The sequence below is a fragment of the Paroedura picta genome, chromosome 5 (assembly GCF_049243985.1).
Source record: "Paroedura picta isolate Pp20150507F chromosome 5, Ppicta_v3.0, whole genome shotgun sequence".
In the NCBI taxonomy this organism is placed as follows: domain Eukaryota; kingdom Metazoa; phylum Chordata; class Lepidosauria; order Squamata; family Gekkonidae; genus Paroedura; species Paroedura picta.
Window position 1 is genome coordinate 99796383 of NC_135373.1, and position 18232 is coordinate 99814614.

The 18232-nt window shown below is 42.9% G+C and overlaps 1 protein-coding gene across 8 annotated transcripts in view; it reads right to left on the reverse strand.

Moving 5' to 3' along the window:
• CACNA1I (calcium voltage-gated channel subunit alpha1 I) overlaps window positions 1-18232 on the reverse strand; it is a 361190-nt gene that overhangs the window by 97491 nt on the left and 245467 nt on the right. For all 8 annotated transcript variants that reach the window (XM_077339439.1, XM_077339440.1, XM_077339442.1 and 5 more), the window contains 4 exons: window positions 14314-14473; window positions 10957-11272; window positions 8855-8947; window positions 2530-2836 (listed from right to left, as the gene is read on the reverse strand). In XM_077339439.1, the coding sequence (XP_077195554.1) occupies window positions 2530-2836; window positions 8855-8947; window positions 10957-11272; window positions 14314-14473 (876 nt within the window). The remainder of the gene's footprint in view (window positions 1-2529; window positions 2837-8854; window positions 8948-10956; window positions 11273-14313; window positions 14474-18232) is intronic.

Sequence of the window (18232 nt, forward strand, 5' to 3'; positions counted from 1 at the left end):
GGAGTTTAAAAATATAAAATTAGTTTGTTTTGTTTTTTTTAAATCTGTCATTCAATCACCTAAAGAAATGCTTCCCCAAATTTTTTTTTTCAGGGTGGGAGGGAGAGATACTGCAGAAATGGTTCTAGCCAGGTGCCCATGACATTTATTCTATCTTCATCCTATTGGTTCTGTTGGTTTTACTGTCACCATTTGTTTTTGCTTTTTATTAACTCTTATTCCTAATGGGTTTGCGGAACTGGTAAAGCTATTAGGAAAAAACACAAACAAACAAAAAAACCCTGATGTGGTAAAATTGTTCACAAAACCCTCCAATTACAGTTGAAATTAATTCCAGATAAGTTCATTCAGGAATGTAGATTTCTACTAAGCCCTAAAGGCGTTAGTAGAGCTGAGTAGGTACACGTGCTCCTTTGTAGCCAAAAAGGCGACTTCACAGACATATCTGAAATGTAGACCCATGATAGTTTGTGTACTTCTTTTCATTATTCCATTCCATTGACATATTGTTATGAGTCTCAGCACCATTGGTGCTCCTTGCAGAGCTTCTGAAAGTGTTAGGCAAGTTTCCTTTTTAAAAATGTGGCCATGAGGTCAGAAAGGAAGTGGTTATAGTGAAAGAAATCATATACCACAGGTGATAAAATTCTCTTATCATTTAAAAGGCTGAGATTGCTGACCTGGGAGGAAAATGCTATTTCTTTTCTTTCCTTGCTGTAATTTATCTTGATGGAAAGTGAAATACTATAAGACAGATTTTTTTTAAATCACTATTCTCAGACTATGACTGCTTGACCAAACACAGTGTGTACTTACAGTCCGATTTCCATACCTGACTTAATTATATATGTCCCATCTTGAAGCATGTCCTTGAGGAAAGGTAAAAAGCCTGATAAGTACCACGGAAAGGAAGGGCCAAAGCAACAATAGTGGGAGGTTTACCCTAACAGCAGCAGGAAGGGTTCAGTGTAAAGTATGGATGGGACCTACTGGAATACAAGGATCACCATTTTTGTTTCCGTGTGTGGAGGGCAGGAAGTGTGGGAGTAGCCTAGTGATGTCACATCTGGTAGGTGTGTCTGGGTGATGTCACTTCTGATGACATGTGATTTCTGGGGGCATGGCAGGAAGATGTGGTCTGCTGACAATACTTTCAGGATTTCTTGAAGCCTGAAGAATGTTTCAGGGGTTTATCAATGGTAAAAAGTTGACGAAGGCTGCTCTAACCACTACACCACACTGATTCTCCAGTACTTTTAGACAGAATCTTCTGCCCCTTCAAAACCTAAGCTGCTTCTCCTGTCCTGATTTTGCCAGTTATGCCCCTAGGAAATGTTAGACTGAACTCAGTTTCAAGGGCCAGTAAAATCTAATTCAGTTTCAAGGGCCAGTAAAATCTAATTCAGTTTCAATGGCCAGTAAAATCTGATTTCATTTCAAGGGCCAGTAAAATCTTTTCTCCTTACTTATAAAATCACATTTAGGTTCTATAAAAGTGCATCCATTTTAAAGGTAAAGGTATCCCCTGTGCAAGCACTAGGTCATGTCTGACCCTTGGGGTGATGCCCTCTAGCGTTTTCATGGCAGACTCAATACGGGGTGGTTTGCCAGTGCCTTCCCCAGTCATTACCGTTTACCCCCCAGCAAGCTGGGTACTCATTTTACCGACCTCAGAAGGATGGAAGGCTGAGTCAACCTTGAGCCGGCTTGAGCCGGCCTCATGGGCAGAGCTTTCAGACTGCATGTCTGCTGCCTTACCACTATTTTGCAAGCCTTCTATTCCAGTGGTCCCCAACCACCGGTCCGGGGACCGGGGCCGGTCCGTAGATCAATCGGTACCAGGCCGCGGCTCCCCCTCGTACTCCTCCCCGGCTGCTGCCTTGGGGGCTGCCCTGCCGCTCTGCCGCCGTCTCACCTTTGATGCTCTCCAGTGGCCACCACGGCTGGGGCTCCCCCTCAGTGTGGTACTGTGCAGCTGCTGCTGGCAATAGCCCCTCAGTGGGCAGCAGGAAGTCAGGGGCGCCGGCAGGAAAGCAAGTGGAGCAGGGGCTCAGGTGGCGACGTCCCTTGGCAAAAGACCAACCCCTGGGCCTCAGTAAAATTATCAAGCGTTGTCCGGTCCCCGGTGATAAAAAGGTTGGGGACCACTGTTCTATTCCATGAATGCAATTGTCTCTTACAAAAATTCCTGCTTTTCTAAACCCGGGGACCTGAATCCTTCTGTTCTAATTCAGTGCTTCATATAGCTTGATAATATACCTACCAGGAGATAATTTGCTTACATTTATTTATTGACAATTTTTTATATCACCTTTCCATCAAGAGTCCCAAAGAATAGAGACTATCCTCTGTACAGCTATTTAATTTTGCTGTTCTCTGCTCTCCTGCTACACAGATATCCCCTGTTACCATCACTGTAGACCCACGTTTAAAGCATCCTGGTACTCATAGATGTTCTTATTGATAGTTACTCTTTTTTTTTGTTGTTGTTGCTTCTGTTACCATCCACATTTCCCTCACAGATCTTACTGTATTGCCTCTGATCTTTCCCACTCAGGCTCTGCTTGGCAGTACTTGGCTCTGTTTCACCTAGGCGCCGATCCTGCAGGCTCTTGTAGAAGCCAAGGGTGCGTCGCTTGGCTTTGCGCACAATATGGCAGACATATTGGAAGATCTCCTCATAGCAATCTCCTGGTTCCATGTAGCTGGCGACCGTGCTGGAGGACAGGTACCGTGCCCTCTGCTCCTGCATCAGCTGGTGCTCTCGTTGTTTAGTCTCTGAAAACTGTGTGGCAATGACCACCAGGCACAGGTTGATCATGAAGAATGAGCCCACCTAGGAATCAGGAGAGTAAAGAAAAGTGGAAGTCAAAAATATTAGGAGACAGGAAGGGAAAAGTAGGAGATACAGCTGAAATTCTGCTGTATTCAGTAGGAGATCTATTACCAATGTTTAAGAACAATCTTGATTTGCATCTAAGCCCCTTGAGGTAATTTTTCAATTGCATTTTATGGAGAGGGGTGTTGGATGTTTATTTTTATTTTATTTTTGGCTGTGCCACATGTCTGATTATGTAATCTTGGGTAAGGCATTTTTGGTAAAGGGCTGTAGGGGATGAGATGACTGGTTTGGTTTACTTTCCTTCATTGCTCTTCTATATCCGCCCCAACACACACTCATGGTTTAAGAAGCGCCTCTATTTTTGCATGTCTTTTCCAATTAATTGAGACATTTTAAGTCAGAATCTTCCTTTATTTTCTTCTCTTACCCTCTTTTAACTTTTTCTTTTTCTCATGTGTCTTTCATTTAGTTTGCTAGCCTGAAGGCAAAGCTCTGTTGTTTTGACTGCATGTTCTTTTAAATTCTTTACCTTTATAGTATACAATACCAGTTTTTACAGTTCAATTTTATCTCTACTCAGAAGTAAGTTCCATTGATTTCAGTAGGGCTTATATCCAAGCATGCCCTACTATTGCAGCCTTAGGCACTTCAATACCTCATATTATATCATCATAGTTTAATAACATTGGTTTTAATTATTGCTAAATTGCCAAAAGCTATAATCCTAGATTCCCAAACTTATCTGGCTTACTGCCCCCTTTCCAGAAAAAATATTACTCAGCGCCCCCTGGAAATTAGGTTTTTTTTATATTTTAATAGCAATTAAACAGAAAGATATATGTATTAATGTTTCTACCTTTTTCGTAAAATATATTAGACTAAAAACATAATACAAAAAAAGGATGACGTTATATATTTATTGGTATGTTTACGAGTTTGAAAAAAAATGATTCAAAAATTCAGAGCGAGACAGTCTCGCTCTTCGGCGGAGAGAATCGAAAGCGCGGAGCGATACTGTCTCGTTCTTCGGAGCGAAAAGGTTTGTAAAGCGAATATAATTATAAATAAATAATACTCACCAATTATAGTCGCACTATTTGTTAGTTAACTTTAACTTGTACAATATCACAACAATCTAACTTAGAGTTATATTACGCTGTAATTTTACCCTAATAATTACGGGAAATTTCCTGATTCATAGCGTGCTCCAAAATCTGCTGGTAGTACTGCCGCTGCCGTTCCAGACTTTGGCCTTGCGATTGACCAATCGCACGAGTGGCAGTTGCCCGCAGCAATGCTCGTAGTACTCACGTGTTTTGGAACGGCAATTCAGTAGCACCGCATGAACAATAGCAGTGCGTGATTGCACATATCTCAATGCAAGTGAGGGAGTATGCTGAAACCAAGCTAACGTACAGTACGTTGTTCAAAGAAAAATTAAGCGTTATGAGCGGAATACATAAATCAATTTTTCTAAATCTTCTCTTCTTTCACCGCCTCCTTACAGTTATTAATCGCCCCCAAATGCACCTGTGGCCCATCAGCGCCCCCCTGGATCGCTGCAGCACCCACCAGGGGGAATCACTGAGGTAGATCATTAGAACATAAGAACAGCCCTGTTGGATCAGACCAGAGGTCCATTCTGGTCCAGCATCCTGTCTCACACAGTTGCCAATGAGTTTCTCTGGAGGGCCAGCAACAGGACATAAAAAGTCCAAGACCTTCTTCTAATATTACCTCCTGGCTCTGGGATTCAGAGATTTAGTGCTTCTGAACATGAAGGTTCCTCTCAGTCACTGGCTAGAAGCCACTTGACAGACTTACCCCTCCATGAATCTATCTAATCATTTTAAAGCTGTTTATTCCTGCGGTCATCACTACATCCTCTGACAACAAATTTCACATTTTAATCCAGGGGTAGTCAAACTGCGGCCCTCCAGATGTCCATGGACTACAATTCCCATGAGCCCCTGCCAGCATTTGCTGGAGAGCCAGTTTGGGGTAGTGGTTAGGAGTGCGGACTTCTAATCTGGTGAGCCGGGTTTGATTCCGCGCTCCCCCACACGCAACCAGCTGGGTGACCTTGGGCTGGCCACGGCACTGATAATAAAAATTGTTCTGACCGAGCAGGAATATCAGGGCTCTCTCAGCCTCACCCACCCCACAGGGTGTCTATTGTGGGGAGAGGAATGGGAAGGCGACTGTAAGCCGCTTTGAGCCTCCTTCGGGTAGGGAAAAGCGGCATATAAAAACCAACTCTTCTTCTTCTTTTTCTAGTCCATGGACATCTGGAGGGCCACAATCTGACTGCACCTGAAGCAGCTGTACTCCTAATCCTTAACCTTAATTCAAATGGCAAAAAACCTTCTGGCACAAATAACACTTAAAATGTTATTTTGGTTCTCATAATAAAACTACAGCTGTAAGGGTCAAATTGTGGCCTCATTCCAGTTTTCAGTGAAACCTTCTTTCACTTAATTGACCTTCTCACAGCTCCTAAGTCTGTACTCTCTCTCTTGATCATAGCAGTGGAAAAGCAGAAAGTGGATATTGGTAGCCAAACACAAGAAAAATTGAAGTGCAGACCTTTGAACAACCCCCTGGCAGTTCTCTTGTACTAACTGTACAGATATTAACCAAATTGATACAAGAAGATTCCTCATGGACTGCACCTGAAGCAAATTCCTAGTCATTCATTGTGTGATTCTTCCTTATTCGGGAAGCAAGAAAAACAGCGTGACATCATTGATAGGGTAAGAGTCTTGGATTAAAGAAGGTGGACAAGGATGGCTTTAGGCAAGTGACCTTCTCTCACCCTTGAGGGCAAAAGAACACTGAGCTGCCAATATATGATAAACAATAAAAGTGAGGACACCCTATCAAAGAAATATCCCCCCCCCTCCAGATTCAAAATAAGAAAAAGGGAGTTCTGGCTGTATATGTTAAGTGAGCCACTGTGTGGGAGCATTATGGGAGGGGAGAAAGCTTTATCCTGTTCCATTCATTCCTAAATCCTTATCTGCCATCTAAAGGACTACTTTGTGTAACTAGATCCACCATTCCCCTTCCTGCAGACCTCAAATCGGCTTACTAATAGGCATATGCCACTACTTGCTCCATCCATAGAAGACAAATCTATTAAAAAGCTCGTTCTAGAGAGTAGCTTTGTTGCCCTGCAGTAGAACAGCGAGATTAAAGGCCAGTAGCACCTTAGAACCAATAAGATTTTTTGGGATATAAAGCTCCTTTCAGAGAGCTTTGACTCTCAACAACCTATACCCTGAAAATAGTCTGTAGTGCTAGTGGACTTGAAACTAGCTGTAAGAAAGGTAATTTACTCCATCATATAAATCTAATTATAATTAGATAGCAGTGATAGATAAATGAAAGATATAATTTTAATGCATCTCAAAGCCCCCTATCCCATCCCATCCCATCCCATCCCATCCCATCCCAAGGTATTCAGAAAATCTCCCAAACAGAAATGGCTATCTCAGTTCGGCCATTTATTCAAGTCCTAAAGAAAAGAAAATCAGTGATTCTTTTTCCCACTCACCAATGCTCAAAACTTAATCCCCCATACTAATATACTACTTCCCAACTCCCATGTACAAAGATACCAACATGTCCATCAGAATATAAAAGTCTACAGTGTTCAGCATTTCAAAGAGCACCTGGCCTTACTAGCACTTGAATAAACCTTTGAACAATGGAGCCATTCCTGCGTGGCCAGCCTCAACATTAGAGGACAATATGATGTTTTAAAATAAAATAGCCAGGTTTTTTTAATGGCTTTCAAAGCTGTTCTAAATCTTGTCCCCCTTTATCTACCTTTCTCCACTTCAGCTCCCACCCCCCTTCAGAACTGTTATGTTTCCTTGGGGGAAGAATGCTATTTAAGGATTTCACAAAATTTTCATGCATGCTTCTTAAATTTTTTCACCCTTAATGGTTTTAAGAATCTTGCATATTCTTTTTCTGAGTGTTGCCCTTGTGCCCTTATTCTGATTGAAAAGAAATGGTGAGAGTTCTTAGCTGTGTTTCTTTGTAGGGTACAGAGAACATTCTGCCCCCTTCCCCGTGGATGGATGTGTGGGTGGAAAGAGAATGTAGACCAACCAAACTGCTTCAGTGACAGAAACTGTAGTTTCTAACTTCAAGGCATAATCATTGAGTCTGTCTGCATCTCCCAAGGAGAGGCACAAATAATTTCTCTTTCCAGATCAGTACCAGCCAAGGGAAGACAACATTACAAAGTCTTCGCTTTTGACCTAGCGTTACCTGCAGACACAGGCAAGATGGAGAAGATGCTTGTCAACTGAAACTTTTACCTTCTCCTCCTCTGAACTGACTAAGAAACACCTCACATATGGGCTCCAGGGCCCCCGTCTCAGAGCAACCACCTACAAATGTGGCCAGGCCCTTGTGCTATGACCAACCATTCCAGGAAAACAGTATTAGTTAGAACATGGAAAGAGATATTCAAGTAGATGAAAGAATGCCATCTAGAACAGGCAGTCATGAGGCGACCATCTGGGACTCTTTCTTAAATTGGTTTGAATGTCTTGTAACTATTTCTCTAAGGGTTATAGACCTAGGAATCTGTGATACCCCTTATTAGACGCAAAAAGAACAAAGAATATGTTCTTATTCTCAAAGAGTGAAAAGAAAACAGTTGAGCACAGGGAAAGGAAATTCTTTTCACCTGTCATTCTCGATGGTGCTCTTCGATCACATGGTGTCTTCCAACTTTTATCTTCTCATTAGGCTTTATTGCTTCATTTTAATCACCTATTTAATCCATACATGTGGGGAGTAACTTAGAAACACTGTAAGCCTAAATGCATACAACTCCTAGTGATGTATGAGACAGAAAGAGCAATTCTAAATAGAATCCTACTCAGAACCCTGCTTAAGTCTATGCAGTGAGGCTTACTTGCTCTAGATTCAATAAAAAGAAGATATAAAACAAAAAGTTCATACGTAACTCCCCTGCTCTCTTTCCATCTTCCCCCCCCCCTTATCCCTTGTGATTCACACATAAGCTATGCTTATAGTCTTCAGGCTCTTTGGGGTCCCAATGGAGCAAAATCAGTTGTGCTCAATTTTTACATACCATATATGTAAGGAGGACAGGAACAGAAAGTGTTTTTCTGGGTATCTACAATGAAATCCAGCTGCTTTTACTGGAAAGGCAAAGCTAAATTTGATTCATGTAGCTTACTAGAATGATCTAGTTACCTGGGAGACTCCTATGCCATCTAGGGCCCTGATCTGGATAGCCTAGCCTAGGCTGATCTCAGAAGCTAAGAAGGGTCAACCCTGGTTAGTATTTGGATGGGAGACCACCAAAGAATACCAAGATCACTACATAGGGACAGGCAATGGCAAGCCACCTGTTTTAGTCTCTTGCCTTGAAAAGCCTGACGGGTTGGCATATGTTGGTTGCAACGTAGCAGCAAATACAAATATTTGGGTTGGACTAGATGGCCTGTATGGCCCCTTCCAACTCTATGATTCTATGATTCTATGATTCTATGAATAAACAAAGAAAGCAAGAAAGAAAGCTAGCCGTCTAGGATAAAATATCAATCAAATTTTATTACAGTGATTGCCAGCCATAACATCTTGGATAAAATATCTAAAACTACCACTTATTTATTTTATTTATTTACATCCCACCGCTCCCAGCATTGCCGGCTCAGGGCGTCTCCTCCATGGTATACAAATGAGGAAATGTGCCACTACATTCTGGACCAGATGCAGTTTCTGGATCAACATGGGAAGGCCCATGTAGAGCATTTTACAGAAATCCAATCTCAAGGTGACTGTTGTGTGGATCACTGTAGCTAGGTGTTTTGGAGCCAGGTAGGGTGCTAGTAGCTTTGCCTGGCCAAGATGGTAAAATGCCAGCTGAGCTACCTTTAAAAAATCTTGAACTTTTTCTTGACCCCCAATATAACTGGGACATAGAATCTGGTCCACCAAAGTGAAAGGACATTTGTTACTTACAATGATCAGCAGGATGAAGTAGATGAAGTTGTAGAATGAATGAGCATCCATTACATAGTACATAATCTCCACCCAGCCTTCCAGTGTGATCACCTGCCAGAGAAGAACCAAAAAATGGAGAAAAGAGATTACACTCTCTGATCACATTCTGAAATGATGTTCATTTGCTTGGAGAAAACAGAACAACGTAGGTAAACAGAGAAACTCACAGAAGCAAGGGAAGGCCGGTTTTGCATCTAATAATCTAGGGCTGCCTGCCCCCTCCATGGACAGGCATATCCACACAACAGGGCTAACAAGAGATACAATCAACAATCCTGCAAGCCTGGGACAATCCCCTAGGTTGGCAGAAAATCTTACATAAAAAATTCACACTCTAATTTTGGAATAACTCCCCCAACTTAATAGTGATGTGAACATAGTATAAACAAAACAAAGCAAGGCACCATACCTACTCCAACAGTGCACAGACACAAGCAGAAAGAAACGAGGAGCAGGAAGACAGGGGGTAAGGTACAGGTATGGGGGATAAGAACCAACAGCAGCAGTGGTTAGGGAAGGGAATACTCTCTTGTCCATTGCAGCAAAATCTTTTTAGATCACAGGGACCCATTGAAAGCTTCTCTGTAAATTCTGGTGCCACTTAAGTAGAATTAAGGCTTGCAGTACAATTCTTTACCCCATGGCATGTCTGGGGGACTGGCAGCTTTTTTGTGGGGAATAGTTGGGTTCTCTACATTTTTATCAGAATTATAAATTCCACTGCATGAGCCAACCAAATGCAAGCATTTGTAAGTCCTTCTGATTTTAATAGGACAGACAAATGTCCTTAACTCTTCCATTGAAATTTGCATGAGAGCACTTGATGTTGGCCCAATCATGCCTTTCAATTCCATGCTGTTGTCAACATCCAGGGAAATCATTGCAACGATTCAGAGTGCATTCCCGTGCTGACTTTCTTGCCAGTGGTCTTCGTTTGAATAGGAGACACACAAGGTAGGCAGTAACGAGAACGATTTCTCTCTACAACACATTTAAATTGCTTTCACAGCAACACAATTAGAGCTGCTCTCTTTAGCACCAAAACAATGTGAGAGGATGCTTTTACATGGAGGCTTTCCCCCCTTTGACATCCACACAAGAGCACTTTTTTTAAAAGGAGCTCCCAAATGATTTTACATTCTATTCATGCTCCAATGCCCCCCCCCCCCCAGCATATAATTTCCTCAACCTGCTGTTTGGGAAGAGCTTCTTCTGGAAAGGAAGGCGCACATTTCCAAAAATCCTATCAAAATTACCAGTTTTTCTTTTGTCACCCCTCACAGCCATCATTTTCTGGAAGGTTTTGGGGAGCTTTTTGTTGTTCTTAAACAACAGTAAATGTTACAGCACTATAGCTATACCATTCAGCATTTTGTTAAAAGCCTTCTGGTGATGTGGTAGGGAAAACAAAGGGACAATGGGGGTTGTCAGAGGAAAGTGTGCAGAAAACACCTGTGTGGAACCTGTGTGCCAAGCACACGTGTGCCAAGTGTTTGCAGTGCTGACGAATGCAAAACAAAGAATCCTCAGTGTACAAATGAAGCCTGATAGTCAGAAGTCATACCATTTAAGAACCATGAATACTTGTGTTTGGAACCAGTGGGGAAATATAAACATTACTGTTAAAAGATAGCTGTCCTGGATGATATATATGGGTGATAACCTAGCTGGCTGATGTTCCCTAATGGGAAAACCATGATGAAACTCAAGCTGATAAAATATAATTGTTCACAATGACAGCTCCAAACAGACAAGTTAACACATCATGGATACAGTTATTTAATCTTAAGGCAAGTTTGTCACTTTGTCCCAAAAGCCTCCTGAAAACTAGGAGTTTAGAAACTTCAGTTCAGATGAAAAGAACTGTAACACAAAATATGTAAAGCTCTATCCTTCTACTGGTTTGACCCTAACTGCAAAGGCCAATCTTATTCTACCACCATGTGAATAACATAGCATTCTAACATTTCTGTAAAGAATTGGGAATTCACTGCTGAGAAGTTGTGCAGACCTGGTACGCAGAATTATCTCAGGGTCCTAGAAATCCCGATTCAAATTACCTGAAATATAACAATCCATGCATAGCCAATGTTGTCAAAGTTGATTGCCCCTTTATGTGGATTGGAATTGCCTGTGCGGCACTCGTTGTAATACTGGTTCCAGTTGACACACATGCCGCTGACATTGAACTCCTGCCTCACAGAGATATAGTAGAAATAGTCATCCTTGTCCAAGCAGCATTCATGGCCCCGCTCCTTCAGTGCAGGAATCTCGTGGCACCCCATGATACCATTATCTCCAGACAGTGAACAGATGAAGGGCTTTTCATCATCCTCCTCAGGTTGATAGTAGGGAGGAAGGGTGATGTTACCTTGTCTGTCAACAACAGAAAATATACACACAAAACCAAATTATTTATGACAATTATGACAATACTGTCTATGGAGACTAAAAGCATCACAATGGATTTTGAGCAATCTATTACAGCAGGGGAAAGCAGCTTATTAAGCTCAGGTGTCAAGATCCAGTTTCATAGGAAATGCCCTAGAGGCTGACCCATCTATAGTCTCCCTAACATGTCCTGTTTAGTGCTAACTGTTGTATGTTGTGGCATCCCAACTGGCACATTTTGGTTAAAACATGCCCTCTAGTGCAGAAAGGAAAAACATGGTCTGAAGTGGGTGTAATGGACAGTGAATGGTTAATGTTTTAACCTGAATGAGAACCCTGAGTGATAGGGGTTTCAAATGGAATTCTACAGTTGAGAGAGTCAGTTAAGAGAGCCAGTTGAGATTTTAAGTCACTTCAGTTACAGTTCAGTTAAGCAGAATCAATGATTGAGAGAGGATTTTGAAACAGAGAAGTGAGACAAGGAGTCCTTCTTTGAGGAAAATAGCTCCTAGTAAAGATGTGTGTGAGATGATCCCCATAGGGACCCATTATGCACGGGGGTTTTAGCGCACATTCGGGGTGGAATGGCGGCGACTAAAATCACTGATAACGCACAGAGCCGGCTGCAACCGGCCGCAGCTTCGGTGCATGCCGCCGAAAAAGCCGCGTCAGTGAAACGCGGAAGAAAGCGCAGCTTCCGGGTGAGCGGGGCGCAACCAGAAGCGGCGCCCGGATCGGCGCGTGCATAATCGGTTACTCTGGGTTTTGCCGCCGTCGCGCCCCGCCCCGTGTATAACCGGTATGCGTCGCGTCTTCCCCCTCCGCGTTTTCCATGTGACCCGAAATCGCTGTTTCGGCGGCCGTGCATAATGGGCCCAAGTGACAAAGAAATAAAATTTGAACTTATATGCATGTAATTTTGAGATGAAGTTTTAGCCTGCTTATTTAAACAGTGACTGCCAAGAGCTCTCTCTCTCTCTCTCCACAGTTTAAAAGGTCTGTCTGTAAAATGAAACAGCTACCTATTGTTTATAATTATATATAGTTACCTCACTCCTATTGCCTGTTCACCTGCCAAGTTCTAAACCTGATACCTATCTAACTATTTCTCTTTCAAAGTGAAAGAAAGCGGTTTGCTTGCTTTGAATTGCTATCAGTCTCTCATGTGCCATGATCTGAGTGCAGAGAAACATTACATGGGCTTCAGGTTCTAATTGGAAGGGCAAGTGCTAGCCTGTTTACCAGCATAGATACCAGAACAAGCTATGGTTGCAGCTAGGCAGGAAATTAGAATAATGGAATTAAAAGGTTGGAATGGCCCTAGAGATCATCCAGTCCAACCCTGTGCACACTGCAGGATAGTCTAAAGCTTCCCTGACATAGTATCAGCCAATCTCTACTGAAAGACCTCCAAGGAGGGAGGACATACAGGATCCCTGGACAACTGATTCCATCACTGAACTGCCCTTACTGTTAAAAAGAAAAGAAAGAAGTTAATGAAAAGGTAGAAGGACATTAATGAAAGAGTGGGAGGAAGATTGCTAGATGGCTAGTGAAAGTGCAAAGGCTTGCTATTAAAAAATTCACAGAGATCCCATACTCAAGAAAACTTCTTCACACATCATTCCAAAGTGCCTAGCAGATAAATATATTCACAGAAAATGAGTAATTGGGTGGGTATTAGTATATGGAACCGTTTAACATGCTTATTTTATAACATCTGACAGCAAAGCTTCCCATAATATTGGATTCAGGTTTAAAACTGTAGACGAAAACGCACGGAAACCAATTCATTTGAACTCGTCTAAAAAAATTAAACCTCAAGGAATGATCTTCAATGCAATTTTCCACAACTTTTCAGTAACGCAAATCAGTCTCCAGCATACGCTGCACTCAATCCATGTGAAATGACAGACCATGGATTATATAACTGGGCAGAACTCAAGGGCCAGGTTAGTCAGCACTAAGAACCAACAGCAAGATGCTCAAGGCAACCAGCCAGAAGCCTTCTCCATTGCCCTACTGCTGATAGTTATCAAAAGCTCCACGTCTGACACCCAGACTAACGCCAAAAGACACTATTGGGAAGCATGTGGGAGGTTGCTAAGCAACCTCTGAAATGGAGGGGGGGTTGTGCAAACACAGCAGCAGAAAGAATGGGTGATTAATACACTTTCATTAGGTAATTCCAATTAAACAGCCATTTTACTATTTAAATTAAAAACAGTTGTTTCTGTGTTACCGATACTAACAGGCTTTTAAAAAAATTATTTAAGGATGAAAAGGTCCTTTTCTCTGCACTTAGGCAGTGACAAAATGCTCCTGTCAACTATAAATATATTGGGTACGGGAAGAGAGCAACCACTGGTTCCCCCTAGGGATTTCCCCACATATGGACAGGGACACCTGTAGCACTTTGGTTTCACAGCTGTACCATGGTGCAACTTGAAGACAAAAAGGGTAGGTTGCTGGGTCACGTGTCTCACAATTGTTGTCATGTTGGCACTTCTATGCTGATGCAACTGAGGGAAAGGGGGTGAAATCAAAAATGGTGTCAGCAGTGAGTGGCACAAGGACAGGGGATATGGACACCATTCCTGCCTGTTCCCTTACTGCTCTCTGTTGCTTCCTGCTCCTGAAAAGAAGAGCTGGTTTTTGTACCCCACTTTTTACCACTCTAAGGAGTCTCAAAGTGGCTTACAATTGCCAACCCTTCCCTCTCCCACAACAGATACCCATGAGGAAAGTGAGGCTTAGTGAGGGAACTGAGGAACATGAGGAACTGAGGAACATGAGGAAAGTGAGGCTTAGTGAGGCTGAGGGAACTGTGACTGGCCCAAGGTCACCCAGCTGGCTGCAAGTGAAAGAGTAGGGAGTCAAACCTGGTTCTCTAGATCAGAGGCTGCTGCTTTTACCCAGTATATCACAATGGCTCTCCTGTGCAGAAGCAGTCTAAGAAAGATGGCAGAGGAGACAGAAAGATTCACAACTAGAAGAGAGGGTTGAGTTATTTGCTGTTCACTCACATGGTCAAGTTCTCTTCCATGAAGCAGCGGTTTCTCAGCAGGCCAGCCCACAACTGCACTCCTATGATGCCGAAGATGAAGAAGACAAAGAAGCAGAGAAGCAGAACGTTTCCCAGCATGGGCAAGGTGTCCAGGAGCAAATTCACCAGGATCCGCATGCCTGCAAGGGGGAACAGGGCCAGGAAGATCATGGCAAAGGAGGGGGATGGTGATGAAGAAGAACAGAAGGAAAAGTAGTAAGAGACAAGTAAGAATAGGAACAGTGCAACAAAGGGGGGAGACCTCATAGCAAGAAATCGTGGAGGAAAATCAAATGAAAGCGGACAGAGAAGCCTTCTACGGTTTTGTAACTTTGAACTAGGATTAAGTCTGAAGTTTAATAGCATATTTGGCCTAACAGTTAATCCTGCCCAAATTTACCTGTGTGCTACTTTTTCTAATCCTTATAATGTATAATATAAGCACTAAGATAAGCACTCTCTAAAAATCAGGTTCAGAGGATTCAAGGGACTCAGTCTCAGCACCTAATATACAATAAATGTACTGGAATTTAAGATTTCAGGACTGCAAAGGTGCAACCTGCTCCCCAACTAATTAGTACAAAAAGTTGAGTTAGAAAAACTATTTTCTTAAAATTCCACAAATCCTGTTCTAGAGTGAAAAAATGTACTTACCTGTAGTAGATATGAGTTTTACACAGAAATATCATAGCCACACTATTAACCTTCTCCCCCTTTATAACCAGGGATGTATATTTACTAATTGAAGGTCAATCTCATGCATGTGATTTGATTAAAGTGCTCTGGTCTGCAAAACATGTTGCACATTAAACCTATTAGTCTTTAATATCACTAAACATGGCCTGTTGCACACCAAAATACACTTCTTCATTATCTGAAAGTTCTGAGAAATCTCCTATTCAAAGAACCTTTATGCAAACTATGGACCATATTCTGGAAGTGACTGTCTTCTAATGAAGCGAATATTGCAGCTGAAATTGCTTTGAGAATTTGTCAAAAACTTATTTCCTCACGTATTATTTACTTAGAATCTTGTTTGCTTTAAAATGTTCAAGAGACACATTTCTAAAAACAATCAGATGAAGAAGCTTTGGGTTTTGTTCTCCCACTGGTCCCTTCAGTCCCCAAACCAGTAGATCCCAAAACAGACTACCCACTTTGCAAAATTAATCATATTTCCTGTGTTCTCCAGGGTCACTTAAATGCTGTAAATCTTTCTGAGCATCCATCACCTCCTTAATCCCTCCCCCAAATATCCCACCTGCTTCTCCCTCCTCATTTGAGACTCCCTACTGCAGGGGTCCAGGGAATTACATGTTACAAGATGCTGCATGTAGGCCAGCATATAATTAACTAATTAGCTATTTATAACTAGTTCATTACTTCAGATGGCTGGGGAAGGCGAAGGGAAAGGGAAAGATAAGATTAGGATTCAGTAACAATCCCCCGAGGCTCCAGTTAATCCCCTTTTTATGCCCACTGTCAAGTAATTAGCCACATCAAGTTGTGCTTTATATTTTGTCTCATTTTCCTCTGTTATTCGGTTCCTACTTTGGGGAATAGAGGACTCTGTGAGCTCAGAAGAGCACATGGAACTGGGTACACTGGAGGGAAAGGAATTAGGGCATTCAGAAATGGAAATGAATTTGTGTAGGTATGGATATCAATTACCATGAAGACATCTTGAGAACTTTTGCAGAACAATTGTTGTGTACAGCAACCTTCTTTCCTTAATCCATGTCACAAGAAGAAGGGGAAAAAACTGGAGAGAAAGATGCTCAAAACTGCTTACATATCACTAATGGCAAAAGAATAGTGCTATGCACACAGCCAATTACCAGTAGAATTAGCTACAGGGCTTCTGATTTTTATCAGCAGTATAAATGGATAGTAATTATACCGCTGTTTGTATGGAGTCAAAACTCTCTTGATTTATAGTTTTAGAAATACATACATAAGTAATGATGAAAAACAATACACATTTCCCCCCTTAGTACGGATGGTATTTGCATACACAAACACACACAGGACCTTAGAATGATGAAGATGTGTAAGAATGTAAAATGATTTAAAGTGGACTCCGTAGTTTTTCTATAAATACTATGAAGTTAGTAGCATAAAAGAATGAGGAGGAAATTGTGGGCATGACCTCAAGTGTGCAAAAGGCCCACTGATGGAAATCTGGTAAGAAAAAGCAGAAATGTCTAGCGAGTCTTCAAGATGAAATTTCTCATAGTGCTGATTTGTGGCACAAGTTACGATCTACAAACGGCAGGTTTGTAACATTTCTAGGTCAATTCTTATATAAGTTCCCATATCTTGTGTAATGCTTTTTGGAGCGATTCTATCTTTAGCACTAATAATACTCAGGTTGCATGTTGGCGGTACGCTCAGTAAAACTGGAGGTGATTAGCCCTCTGTGGGCATGTCCCTCCAATGGGAAAAAAGCAGTCCAAGGGATCTGTCCGGTAACCGCTGAGTGCCCAGGCTGCTTTTTTCCCATCGGTGGGAAATACCCCCTGCTGGAAGATGCCACGTGGCTGTGGCAATCTCCCTGGGTGTCCTGCCTTTGTTCCTGAGATTGGCCTCATGGCCTGGAAGAGGCCAGACTTGTGGTCCAGCTGCTCCCTGTGGGAGCCCCCTGGAGCGGACTGGCTTTGGTGACAGCCTTGTCATCCCAGCCAGGCCATGGCCAGCCACACTGACTTTGGGTGCTGTCATGACTGCCATGCCACCATCCCCTCTTCAGTGCCCACTGAGGAGCCCAGTGCCCACCTCCTGGAGTCGTTGCTGCAATGTCCCTCTAGCAGGTCTTCACAGGCAGGAAGGGGACCCCAGGGCACCTGTTGAGAGATTAGGAGGGGTGACCCCTCCAACTCAGGGAAGTTTGGGAAACAGGCTGGTACCCATCTCCCCCTCCCAAACTGCCATTTTCTCTAGGGGAGCTGTCTGCTAGCCTTTCCATGAAGGAATTGCTCCCACTTTCTAGTGCCCATTTTTACAACGTGCTTGGATACTAGTGAGAACAAAAGCACAGGAAAGTTACAACAAAATGGATTGCCCACTTAATGTTTCTGAGAACTATCTCACAATTAGGAAGATACAATAGAGAACTTTACTCACAGAAGTAAAGATCCATAAATAATTCTTGGGTATCTTCTTTGCTTATCAGCATTAATAAGAACCAAAACATCAGTGCGCAAGGACTAGATCAAGCTTCCTCAACCGGGGTTTCTTCTCAACACTGGAAGGATTTCCTGAATGGGTGTGAGCTAATTTTTCATACATTTAAAAAAAATGTATTACAGTGGTCCCCAACCTTTTTATCACCGGGGACCAGTCAACGCTTGACAATTTTACTGAGGCCTGGGGGGGCGGGGGTAGTCTTTTTGCCAAGGGACGTCACTGCCGCCACTGCTCTGCTTGCTTTTCCGCCGGCGCCCCTGACTTCCCGCCATCCACTAAGGGGCACTGCCAGCAGCAGCTGCACAGTGCCACACCGAGAGGGAGCCCCAGCCATGGCGGCTGCCAGAGGAGCACCAAAGGTGAGATGGCAGCAAAGTGGCAGGGCAGCCCCTGAGGCAGCAGCCAGGGAGGAGTAGACATGGCCCGGTACCAACTGATCCACGGACTGGTCCCGGTCTCTGGACTGGGGGTCGGGGACCACTGATGTATTAAACATTTATCAGGCAATATGATCATATATGGTCATGTCGAGCCACCCCTCCCTCCCAAATGGCCAATGATGGGCCTGGAATGGTGGGGAGGGGAGGGGCCCCAAGTGGGCCTGTACACAGCTGTGCTTCCTAACCACATTATGTGTGATCTTGCAACTTCTGGGGTTTCTCAAAAGCCTGAAGAATATTTCAGGGGTTTCTTAATGGTTAAAGAGTTGAGAA